The sequence below is a fragment of the Silurus meridionalis genome, chromosome 7, assembly GCF_014805685.1.
Source record: "Silurus meridionalis isolate SWU-2019-XX chromosome 7, ASM1480568v1, whole genome shotgun sequence".
Lineage (NCBI taxonomy): Eukaryota > Metazoa > Chordata > Actinopteri > Siluriformes > Siluridae > Silurus > Silurus meridionalis.
In genome coordinates this window covers 5,033,758-5,046,796 of record NC_060890.1, presented here as the reverse complement: position 1 = coordinate 5,046,796, position 13,039 = coordinate 5,033,758, and the positions used below count along the sequence as shown (strand labels likewise).

At 35.8% G+C, this 13,039-nt stretch overlaps 1 protein-coding gene across 1 annotated transcript in view; it reads right to left on the bottom strand.

Moving 5' to 3' along the window:
* Positions 1-12,128, bottom strand: part of scn4aa (sodium channel, voltage-gated, type IV, alpha, a) — a 29,805-nt gene extending 17,677 nt beyond the window's left edge. The window contains exons 1-11 of the mRNA XM_046854312.1: positions 11,871-12,128; positions 11,644-11,762; positions 11,276-11,365; positions 10,845-10,973; positions 9,242-9,333; positions 8,378-8,626; positions 4,649-4,712; positions 3,433-3,574; positions 1,833-2,033; positions 1,572-1,721; positions 266-398 (exon numbers count right to left, since the gene is read on the bottom strand). Of these exons, the coding sequence (XP_046710268.1) occupies positions 266-398; positions 1,572-1,721; positions 1,833-2,033; positions 3,433-3,574; positions 4,649-4,712; positions 8,378-8,626; positions 9,242-9,333; positions 10,845-10,973; positions 11,276-11,365; positions 11,644-11,762; positions 11,871-12,119 (1,618 nt within the window). The 5' untranslated portion in view covers positions 12,120-12,128. The remainder of the gene's footprint in view (positions 1-265; positions 399-1,571; positions 1,722-1,832; positions 2,034-3,432; positions 3,575-4,648; positions 4,713-8,377; positions 8,627-9,241; positions 9,334-10,844; positions 10,974-11,275; positions 11,366-11,643; positions 11,763-11,870) is intronic.
* Between the last annotated feature and the right edge of the window lie 911 nt (positions 12,129-13,039).

Below are 13,039 nucleotides of genomic sequence, written 5' to 3'. Positions count from 1 at the left end.
ATTTGTGGGTTTGTCAGACATCCCTTTCCATTTACAAATATTGCATTCATATAACTGTGTAGTAGAGGTCCATGGCCTTTGCTCAAGGCCCAAACAATAGAACCGAAGTAGTTCTAGGGTTTAAATTTACAACCTTCTAAAACAAAAAAAAAACATCTTAGCCAATGACTGCCCCTTAATGGACTGTTTGCTACATGTTCAGTCTTTAAATATTATGAAATAATTATACATTATAGCTCTCTATTTTCTTTATCTCTGTTAATACCTTCCCTAGTTGCACTGCACACACTCAAGGCACTGGCTGTTCTCTGAGAGAGCCCGGGGTGTCCAAGGCGCATCATGCTATGCTGGGAGGACAATGACTTTTTGTCAGCCTTTTGCTCATCGTCTGGTCCTGACTGCGGAGACAAAAATGAATCTGTGGTTAAGACAACAATTAAACAACAATAGTTGGAAATAGGAAATTGCATCTTGTACACTTTATTTTCATTCCTTTATTTTGGGTTAATAGTTCTGCTCATGTAAGACTGGCTGCAAGAAGTACTACAATTACAACATTTATACAAAGTTGAAGGAAACAAAAATACAAAATATTATAGCTATAATTAATAACATAGGTAAAAAGATGTGCATTGTGATGCAAGTAAAGATTGTAAAATTATTAGTATCATTTGTGTCGCTATATTAAGATCTGTATTCAAAATTTAGTTTGGTTCACTGACGAGCTCATAATAAAATCAAGTCAATATAATAAATATGTTACTCTAAAACTTATACAGTACATAGTTCTTTTGAGATATTGGACTAGACAAGCTAGGTTTTGCTCCCCATCAGCCAGCCTTGGTCAGTTATAGGATTGTTGCCAGTTCACCAGTTATCCTCCCTTGGACAACTTTTAGTAGGCACAAAGATTTACATTTACTGCAATTGGAACAACAAAACATTTATCCTTGCAGGTATGGTGTTAAGGGCCTTGTTTAAGGGGCCAAAAAGTGGCAGCTTTGTGTGACTGGGATTTAAACTCACTACCTCAGCTTTCAGATCCAAAGTCCAATGCCTTAACCACTAAGTTACCACCCAGGAAACTCTAAAAAAGGTGTCATTTTGGAGATGCTCTGTCCCACCAAAATTTTACCTTTGTCAAAGTCACACCAATCTTTATGCTCATTCATTGTCCTGCTTTGAAGTCGCTTTGAGAACTGACCATCCACAAGCTGCCTAAAATATCCCTGTAGATGACGGTGCCATTTTATAACGATGCTACGTAATGCTACGTACTTCACCTGTCAGTGATTATATTGTTATGGCTGATCAGTGTTTCTATATAAAATCGTATTCAATTGTAATTTTTAAGTTGTCTTTTGCAGTTGTAATGCACTTGAGAGCAAATTTGCCTCATCAATCTGGATTATTGTAAAAATAAAAAAAATCAACACAATCACAATGATGAATCCAAAGACCTGTTGGGTAAACATAATTTCACTTAGTTTTCTGACTCAAGTTACCATCTCTAAATACAAACCAGCCCAAACCCTGGCAGTGAACATAAATAAATAAAAACAAAGCTTTACCTGAACTATAGTTGGAGCTCTATGGATGACCAGACGGGGAATGATCCTACCATTACAGTCCTTTATTACATCGTCGCCATCATCGGCCATTTCCGAGCCTCTGCTATGAGATGTCTGACTGGCCAGTGATGCCTTGCTTTCAGCCCGCATCTGCAAAAAAGCAACAATGAACCAATGACAACTGGAGCAAATTGAGCAACAGAAAGCTTCAAATCACTTTGCAGTCATAACATGTATTTTATGGTATTTTAGTCACCTGACCTGTTGCTCTTGGTTATTCAACTGCTCTAGCAGTCTCTGAAATTCCTCTTCTTTTTCCCGGGCCTCTGCAATCGTGGCCTGGTTCTGTTCTTCGTATGCCATCGCAACTACTGCCAGGATTAGGTTGATGAGGTAGAACGATCCAAGAAATATAACCACCACGAAAAAAAGCATGTAGGTCTTCCCAGCTGCACGAAGAGTCTACATAAAAAACACCATTAATTACATATACGGTAATAATGATAAATCAGTTTATCCGATGCTACAGAAAAGGCTAGTTTATAATTGCATAAATGGATTAGGACTGATTATATTTGCAACATTGGTCTATTTAAACAGTTTATGAATATGAATTGTGCAATTCCATTAAAATCTCGGCAGAATGTTCAAATCTCGTAATTGCACTGCAAAAACTCTTCATCAAGTCGAAATTAAAATTTTTATTTCTAGCCGTAAAAATCGAATTGATCTTATTTTTCAAATAAAATACTATGCAAGAGCAGATTGTGTGAGATTATTATGATTGTTTAAAGATTGTTTATCTTTTTTTCTTACTTAATAAAGTAAAAAAAAATATTTGAGGCCAGCCTTGTATCTTTTAAAACTTTATTTTTGCTGTAACAACTGGTTTTAAGGTTGCCCAGTAAAAATGCTCAATAATCACACTTAGTAGTTGTTCATTATTATTAGTTATTCCAAATGCTTGTTTTATGTCAACACCAACACATTTATTTACAACCTAATAACAAATTATAAAAGAAAGAGTCTGCAGTATTAAGTCGCCACATTCTTTCCAAATATTATATAGTATGGTTATTAGAACTTTATTGTTTATACAAAGTACTTATCGCTTTATGTTGAAAATCTTTCAGTGATGACAAAATAAATTTAATGAAGTTTTATGTTGCAATAAGTTTGTAGTAAGTATTCTGAGAAGCAGCAGGCAATGATCTTAATTTGTTTTTGCATCATAACTATTGTGTGTTACAAGACAGTCTTCATTTAAATGAATAATTGTTGACAATACGTGTGTATACGTGATCTGTATTTTAATAGTAATCTCGTTTATAATTTTAATGTTTAGTCAGAATATATAATTATGATTTTTAAATTAAGAGGAATTATTTTGTTCAGTCGCTCTGATCTTATAATCCTTTCACACAAATTGTTTTAAAAACAAATAACAAGCTTAAGTAATTAGACTAAATCGACTGCTTGAAATTAAAATAAGTTTTAATGCTTATTTTATGTTTTCTTATTTCAAGAAATTTTTTTTCTAAGAATTTATTTATAAGAAGTTATTTTTTGCAGTGCATATTAATGAATAATAATAAAAGCTACTCAGTTATAATAAAATCAGTACCTAATCCAGTATTTAATTTAGAATCAAATACAGTCTTAATTTATCAACAAAATTAAATGTTTCCAGACACGATCTATGGCAGAATTACTGCAACCAAAATGTTATTAATATTGTACTTTTAAATGTCTAATAATTGACTAATTCTTATACAGATGCAAATTTGACATTAATTTACATTACTCTTTACTTTTTCAATTTTATAGTCAACAATAAGATTTGATTAAAAAAACTGATTACCAGCTGAAAAAGGTTCTCCCAGTAGTCCTGAGTCATCAGCCTGAAGAGAGCAAGGAATGCCCAGCCAAATGTGTCAAAGCTGGTGTAGCCGTAATTCGGGTTCCTTCCAGCCTTCATGCATGTGAACCCTTCTGGGCATTTTCTGTTGAAACACCAGCAACAGTATCTTACTTTCCTTCATTTTATAATTTCTGGTGAAAAATAGTCAATATATACAATATTTTACAAAAGTGAGTACACCCCTTTTTAGCAACCATTTCATTATATGATCTCAAGGGAACAATAGTATAGAAATTAAAATTGGATATACATTAGAGTAGTCAATGTGCAACTTGTATACCAATAAAGATTAACTGTCCACTAAAAACAACTCAACATACAGCCATTATTGTCTTAATAACTGGCAAAAAAAATTAGAAAAAAGAGTACACCCAAAGTTGACATTCCAAAACTGTGCCCAAAGTGTCAATATTTTGTGTGAGCATCATTGTTATCTAGCACTGCCTTAATCCTCCTGGGCATGGAATTCACCAGAGATGCACAGGTTGTTGCTGGGATCCGTTTTCATTACTTCATAATAACATCACAGAGCTGCTTGATGTTATACACATGGAGCTTCTACACCTACCACTTGAGGATGTGCCACAGGTGCTCTATAAGATTCAGGTCTGGAGATATACTTGGCCACTCAATCACCTTCACTTTCAGCTTCCTCAGCAAGCAGTTGTCATTTTTATTGTGTTTTGGGGGTTGTTGTTATATTGAAAAACTGCCGTTCTGCCCAGCTTCTGAAGGTGGGCATTATGTTCTGCTTCAGAATGTCACATAGGACAATAGGACACGTGGCTTTGCATGATTAAACGACGTGCAGGTGTTATCACATAGGGTTTACTAGTTTTTGTTGCCAGCTATTTTAACAATAATGGCTGGATGTTAATTTATTTTCAGAGGACAGTAAATTTATACTGCTATACAATTTGCATATTGACTACCCTAAAATATATCTGTGGCAGCGGTTCATGAATGGAGGGCATCACTGGACTGGAACAGAGCACACAGATTAGTCTCATCAGCTACAAGTGTAGTTATCACCCGGTTCCGCCTCCACTCGCAAACCGCTGCCACTCGAAAAATGAAAGGTGTACTCACTTTTGTGAGATACGGTATATGATACAAATAGAAAGAAGAAATGCCCATGACTGGATGGCAAACTTACCCAGCATCAGAACTGTTGCCACATAGTAAAGCATCTAAGCTACCTTCCAGAAAGTACTGGTTTTCTGCAAACAATCAATCAATCAATCAAATAATTAATCCATAAAAATCAATAGGTCTTTCCATCCATCCATCCACCTAGTGATTTGTCATTAAAATCCCTAACATATACAGTTCAGTAGTTTTTTAAACTTGATATTTCTTTACTCTAGTGACAGCAGAAAAACACAAGGCACATGCAATTAAGCCACTTTTGCAAGGCTTTCGATATTGCAAGGCTTTGCCTCATGTTATCTTTCTCGGTTGCTGAAAAATTGATCAATGCATTTTTTTTCAAATATCGATTACTGTACTTGTTTGCTTGCTGGGGTTTTTATATCTACCTTAAACAAATTGCAGGCTTCATAATTCAGCTGCTAGAATCCTGACAAAGACCAGATCAGGTGAACACGTCATTGCATGGGCCGAGCCTTTTCTTCTTGTGCGAAAAAACTTTGGAATTCTTTCCCAATTGAGATCAGACATGCTAAATCTTTTAGTGTTTTTAAATCTGCTCTTAAAACTATTTTATTTAGGATCGCTTCCAGGTGATTCTTTTTTGTGATGTGTATATGATGTTTTTAATTTTTATTTATTTTTTTATGCTTACAAAGCATTTTGTGATTCAACTTTTAAAGGCAATATATAAATTAAAGATGATGATGATGATGATTATTTTGTGTTTTCTGGTCACATATGACCACCAGTAAATAATGAAACACTGAAACAATTCAGAAAAGTACAGACTGTTGTCAAGCACATAAAAACTTTCCCATATACTCCCATATACATATCCTAATATATACTAGGGATGGTAAGATTCACTGATTCGCATCAGTGCATCTGCATAAATGTAATGATGTTATGCCTCTATTTAAAAAAATGTGCATAACGATTTTAACATATTTGCATCAGTAAAAAAAATATTTATTTATGTATAATTATTAATAGATGTGCTATACTTTTATGATTTTTTTCTCCTCGTTTCTCAAGCACGTTCTCTCAGCACCACTGCTGTTACGTGAGTATGTTGATTTACAAACCCACAGAGACCAAGGTGTGTCCTGAGAGTCACATAGAATATAGATTAACATGGCAGAGATAGCACTGCTTCATCTTGGAGACAGAACAGGAAATGAATGTCTGGTTTTATTTAATCTTTTTCTCTTTGCACTATAAAGGCCTGTTTGTGAAAGGGCCATATGTTAGAAGTCAGAAGGCACTTAAGTAAATTGATGATTTGCTGTCTGTCTGAACCAAAGAAATAAAAGTGAACTATCTGTACCATATTGAATTGTGTCGCATCATATTTTTTCCATTGCATTGTATTGCATCGTGTTGAAATCAAATCGAAATTGGATCTCACTGCATGCTATTAGGGGTGAATCGTACTGCACCGGTAGCTTCGTATGTATCTTTAATGTATAGTATTGTTAGCTATTCATCAAGATGCGAATCTCATCCGCCTGGGTTATGGAGATGCACAACCCTAGTACATATAGAAACACTATATTGTCAAAGGTTTGCAGACACCTGGTCATAAGTATGGTATGTGATTTTTGAGCATCGCATACCACATTTAGTCCTAGTTTGCTCTTACAAATCCCTCCACTCTTCTGAGAAGATGTTCCAATAGATTTTGGAGTGTGGACATAGTGGACATTTGTGTTCATCAGCCACAAGCGTGTTATAAAAGTCAGATACTGATGTAGGGTGAGGAGGACTGGGGTGCAATTAGCATTCCAATTCATCCTAAAGGTATTTAGTAGGGTTGGGATCAGAGCTCTATAGCAGCCACTCAAGATCTTCTCCAAACCATGTAAATCATATGGAGCTCACTTTGTGCACAAGGGCATTGCCAAGCTGGAACAGGTTTGGGTTTCCAAGTACAAGTAAATGCAAAACTCTATTATACCGCATTCAAAGACATCCTATACAAATGTGTGCCTCCAGCTTTGTGGTATGAGTTTGGTGAAGAACCACATATAGAAAATAAAGGTTAGGTGTCTCAATATTTTTTTCCATATATACAGGGAGTGCAGAATTATTAGGCAAATGAGTATTTTGACCACATCATCCTCGTTATGCATGTTGTCTTACTCCAAGCTGTATAGGCTGGAAAGCCTACTACCAATTAAGCATATTAGGTGATGTGCATCTCTGTAATGAGAAGGGGTGTGGTCTAATGACATCAACACCCTATATCAGGTGTGCATAATTATTAGGCAACTTCCTTTCCTTTGGCAAAATGGGTCAAAAGAAGGACTTGACAGGCTCAGAAAAGTCAAAAATAGTGAGATATATTGCAGAGGGATGCAGCAGTCTTAAAATAGCCAAGCTTCTGAAGCGTGATCATCGAACAATCAAGCGTTTCATTCAAAATAGTCGACAGGGTCGCAAGAAGCGTGTGGAAAACCAAGGCGCAAAATAACTGCCCGTGAACTGAGAAAAGTCAAGCGTGCAGCTGCCAAGATGCCACTTGCCACCAGTTTGGCCATATTTCAGAGCTGCAACATCACTGAGTGCCCAAAAGCACAAGGTGTGCAATACTCAGAGACATGGCCAAGGTAAGAAAGGCAGAAAGTCGACCACCACTGAACAAGACACACAAGCTGAAACGTCAAGACTGGGCCAAGAAATATCTCAAGACTGATTTTTCTAAGGTTTTATGGACTGATGAAATGAGAGTGAGTCTTGATGGGCCAGATGGATGGGCCCGTGGCTGGATTGGTAAAGGGCAGAGAGCTCCAGTCCGACTCAGACGCCAGCAAGGTGGAGGTGGAGTACTGGTTTGGGCTGGTATCATCAAAGATGAGCTTGTGGGGCCTTTTCGGGTTGAGGATGGAGTCAAGCTGAACTCCCAGTCCTACTGCCAGTTTCTGGAAGACACCTTCTTCAAGCAGTGGTACAGGAAGAAGTCTGCATCCTTCAAGAAAACATGATTTTCATGCAGGACAATGCTCCATCACACACGCCCAAGTACTCCACAGCGTGGCTGGCAAGAAAGGGTATAAAAGAAGAAAATCTAATGATATGGCCTCCTTGTTCACCTGATCTGAACCCCATTGAGAACCTGTGGTCCATCATCAAATGTGCGATTTACAAGGAGGGAAAACAGTACACCTCTGAACAGTGTCTGGGAGGCTGTGGTTGCTGCTGCACGCAATGTTGATGGTGAACAGATCAAAACACTGACAGAATCCATGGATGGATAGAAAGGTGAAGAAAGGTGGCTATATTGGTCACTGATTTGTTTTTGTTTGGTTTTTGAATGTCAGACATGTATATTTGTGAATGTTGAGATGTTATATTGGTTTCACTGGTAAAAATAAATAATTGAAATGGGTATGAATTTGTTTTTTGTTAAGTTGCCTAATAATTATGCACAGTAATAGTCACCTGCACACACAGATATCCCCCTAAAATAGCTAAAACTAAAAACTACTTCCAAAAATATTCAGCTTTGATATTAATGAGTTTTTTGTGTTCATTGAGAACATGGTTGTTGTTCAAATTAAATCCTCAAATAAAATTAATCCTCAAAAATACAACTTGCCTAATAATTCTGCACTCCCTGTATATATATATATATATATATACCAACATGCTGATGAATTAGCTCTGTTTTAAGCCTTTAATGGCCCAAAGTTCCAGCTTGAGAAGCAGAAATATCTCTAAAACCTCAACTCACCTTCGTTTTCAATGTAGGCTTTGAAGTCAAAAGTGCTGTTGATGAAGGTGGTGTTAGAGATCAGAGCGGCATAGTCATCATCTATCGTGTTGTTTGAAATGGGCCAGCGAATACACTTGTGGCGCAGGTTCCCCATGAAGAGTTGCAGGCCGATGAGGGCAAATACAGCCAAGGCAAAGTTGGTCAGAATCATCACATCCACCATCTTTTTGACCGACTGGATAAGGGCTCCGACAATAGTTTTTAAGCCTAAGAGGAGGAGAATGAAACAAGGATAAAGTTTTGGGATAATTTAAATATAAAGTCTATCTATCTATCTATCTATCTATCTATCTATCTATCTATCTATCTATCTATCTGTCTGTCTGTCTGTCTGTCTGTCTGTCTGTCTGTCTGTCTGTCTGTCTGTCTGTCTGTCTGTCTGTCTGTCTGTCTGTCTATCTATCTATCTATCTATCTATCTATCTATCTATCTATCTATCTATATATATATATATATATATATATATATATATATATATATATATATATATATATATATATATATATATATATATATATATATATAGTATATCATTATCTGTATGTTCTAAAATTAATATAAAGGAGGAAAAAAACAAACCTGGAATAACTGTGATTGTGAATTATTTGTAAATGTTTTGATAGATGTAGCTGTAGATATATTTTAGTAACATTTGATGTAGAAAAATAGAGATAGTTATATAAATATTAGTTATACTACCAATATATATATATATATATATATATATATATATATATATATATATATATATATATATATATATATATATATATCATTATCTGTATGTTCTAAAATTAATATAAAGGAGGAAAAAAACAAACCTGGAATAACTGTGATTGTTTTCAGAGCTCTGAGCACACGGAACGTCCTAAGTGCTGATACATTGCCAAGATCAACAAACTCTGTGAGGTACCTAAAAGCAAGAAAAGACTAAAAACTTGAGAAAGAAATATTAGGAGTAATAAAATATCTAATACATGTTTTAATATATACAAATAACAATTGTAAACTTTGGGATCAACCACTGTCTTTTCTTTGTATAGAAAAATTTCGCTTTGTGGTTACTGATTGGGACAACTATACAAACATTCTTTGTATCAACACAGTCTCAGGGTATTTTGTGATATAGTCATGACTTTCATCTATTCATTTGTGTACATGAACAAGAATTTCCTTTTTTTTTATGTCACTCAACAGATTGACTCCACCTGGCTCTATTTCCATAGCAATGGAGGCAGAGGATCATGGGTAATGCTGACTGAAATTCAAAAGTAATCTTTTTTCTCACTTTATATCAGAGAATAGGGCAGAAAATATACAGTTAGGGTTAGAGGGTTATACTGTAATAAATGTGTGTATCTCCAATGAACGCAGTCTCCTTAATTAACAAGGAGAATATATTTACTGTATTTTGACTGGAAGGAACTACTGACAATGGTTTATAATAGCCAGTAGCTTCTGTGGTATCCAGTGGCAGGAAGAAAACTTTGGCGGAGGTACCAAAAATACTTCCAATTAACAAATACATACAAAGTAAGTCATCCTCAGTGACATTTAAAAAGAGGGAAATTCATGTCTATGAACATAAATTAATAGATTATATTTTGTGACTATATCACAAAATGGTGTGAGGCTGTTTGTGTAGCCTGTCCACCCTATTTCATTACCTGACCTCATATCAGCTATGCTGCATGATCCACAGCATGCGGCTAAAAATATAATACATATAAAATGTTTTTAAAAAAGTACAATGTTTGAAAATTGTGCAGTTTTTTGCACTTAATTTTTTTGTTGTGTTAAGATATTTTCTTCTGCTCATGTGGGAAGACCTGCTTAAACAGGGTTGCTGCTAATGTAAATGATATGTTTTAATGAGCGCTATATATAGATGTGTCCGGCACCTCAGGCAAATGGCAGCATTAGCTGGTTGTCATTGAGAAGGTGCCTGAATAGCATAACTGTGCATGTAGCATACGAAGATCAAATAATCCTATGCTAGTGTACCATTTGGTTGGTAGGTGGTAGCTTAGTGGTTAAGGCATTGAACTTTGGAGCCAAAGGTCATGATTTCAAATCCCAGCCACACTCCTGGGACCCTCAGTAAGGCCCTTAACCTTATAGCTGCTCGGATGTATAAATGAGATTAGAAAAATGTAAGTCGCTCTGGATAAGCGAGTATGCTGTAAATGTAAACAGTTGGTGGCTTTTAAAGAGGCACCACAGCTACACGTATTTTAATCAACAATTTCTAATACTGCCAGAACCCAATGCTTTTGTTTGTAAATGTGGCAAAACCAACAATTTAAAACCGAAGTGATTTTTGTCAGCAAAATTTAGTTGAAATCTGTTTAGTGTAATCCATTGAGTATCTTATATTAAATTAAAGAAAACCTTGATGTGCTACGTTTGATATGATGTACTTACGCCATGCTAATCACCATGAAATCCAGCCAGTTCCATGGATCACGAAGGAATGTGAAAGATCCAATACAGAAGCCTCGTGACACCACTTTAATTGCTGCCTCAAAGGTATATATACCAGTAAAGACATACCTGTAATCAATTGCAAATTTGAAATTATTTGTGAATGTTTTGATAGATGTAGCTGTAGATATATTTTAGTAACATTTGATGTAGAAAAATAGAGATAGTTATATAAATATTAGTTATACTACCAATATATATATATATATATATATATATATATATATATATATATATATATATATATATATATATATATATATATATATATATATTTATATTTATTTATTTATTTTACGTTTTCACACAAATAATGAGGAAGTCTAACTTTGGAATTTCTGTTGTATAAGACTGAAACATGCTGCACTTACTCCACGGTTTTACTCCAGGCAGGAGGGTTGCTCATCGTCATGAATACACAGTTGGAGAGAATAGTAATCATGATAAGCATGCTAAATAGCTTAATAAAGAGTCAAGGAAAAAACTCACACATTCAAGTATAATAAAAGAATAATGTCATTTTGAATGACTGATACAAGTTATATATATAATTATTAGCATACCTAGATATTTTCAATTGCTAATATATATATATATATATATATATATATATATATATATATATATATATATATATATATATATATATATATATATTTACTATATAAAACTTTAAAGAACAATTGAGGTAATGAATGAAAATAAAAGTTGAGGTCATTCTGAGGAACATAAAGGATATGAATGTATGAGAATTCTGATGGCGGCTCTTCTTATGAGGTTAAATGGGCTGATGCAGTAACAGGATGACTCTGCATTAAACCTGTAGATCGTGTTGCCTTTGGTGATTACAATAAACGTCTGAAACAGTAACAACATAACTGAAATGAATAAAATAAGACTGCTTAACGTTTTCATACAGAGTGTTGTAGCTACTTTGAAAGCGAATTGAACAATCTAAAGACTGACTTTTTGCGCTTTGTAGAAAGGGTCTAAGTCTTCCAAAGGGGTGTTGAGCATGTCGTCCGGTGGATCTCCGTATATCATGGGCAAAGACTTTCCTGCCTCCAAGTCACTGCTAGGTGCCGATGGCTCAGCCTCTGGCACCATGCCCTCTGCTTCCTTCCCGGATTTCCTCTCCTCAATGAGCCTCTCGATCTCGGCCAGTGATTCCGGAGTGAAGCGACGAAACGCTTCGGGGCCTGTAACGGGGACCATCTTCGCATTGCGAAGATACACAACCTCACTGAGGAATCTCTACCTTGAGCTGTCAAGAGGGCACAAAGACAGATTTGTAACTTTAGCGTTTGAAATTAAGAAGCATTTCACAAAAATAATTAACGCTAATTACTTTTATTATGGATCTTATCCACTGTCAACTAGACTTCTATCTGGTTGTATAACCTTTTGCTACTCATTTGAACAGCTTCTTCAGTCTGAAGAGAAGGATGTTACAGGATGTTACAAATTCATGAAAGGATCCTACAAATTTGTGGAATCCTGCCAAATTCCCTCAGACAGATTTTACATTTCATAACATTTATCATTCTACATATGCTGTTTCTCCATCATTTAACATTTAAAGGCTAGAGCATAATCTAGCTGGTGTTGAATCTATAATGATCTCAAGTTAATTTATTACTTTCTTTCGACTTCTCTTATTAGGGATCGCCACAGCAGATCACCTATATTCGTGATGTTTGAGGTGGCACATGTTTTTAAGCTGGGTGCCCTTCCTAACACAACCCGCCCCATTTACCCAGGCTTGGGACCAGAACTAGAGGTGCACTGGCTTGTTCAACCCTAATGGTTGGGTTTGGTTCCCAGACCGGGAATCGAACCGGGGCCACGGCGGTGAGCGTGCCAAATCCTAACCACTAGACCACTAGGGAATCCATCTCAAGTTAATTTATTAATATCTTCTTCTTCTTCTTCTTTCAGCTGCTCCCATTAGGGGTCGCCACAGCAGATCATCCATCTTCATACCACCCTGTCCTCTACATCTGCCTCTTTCACACCAACTACCTGCATGTCTTCCCTCACCACATCCATGAACCTCCTCCTTGGCCTTCCTCTTTTCCTCCTACCTGATGGCTCCATCCTCAGCATTCTTCTACCAATATAATTCATGTCCCTTC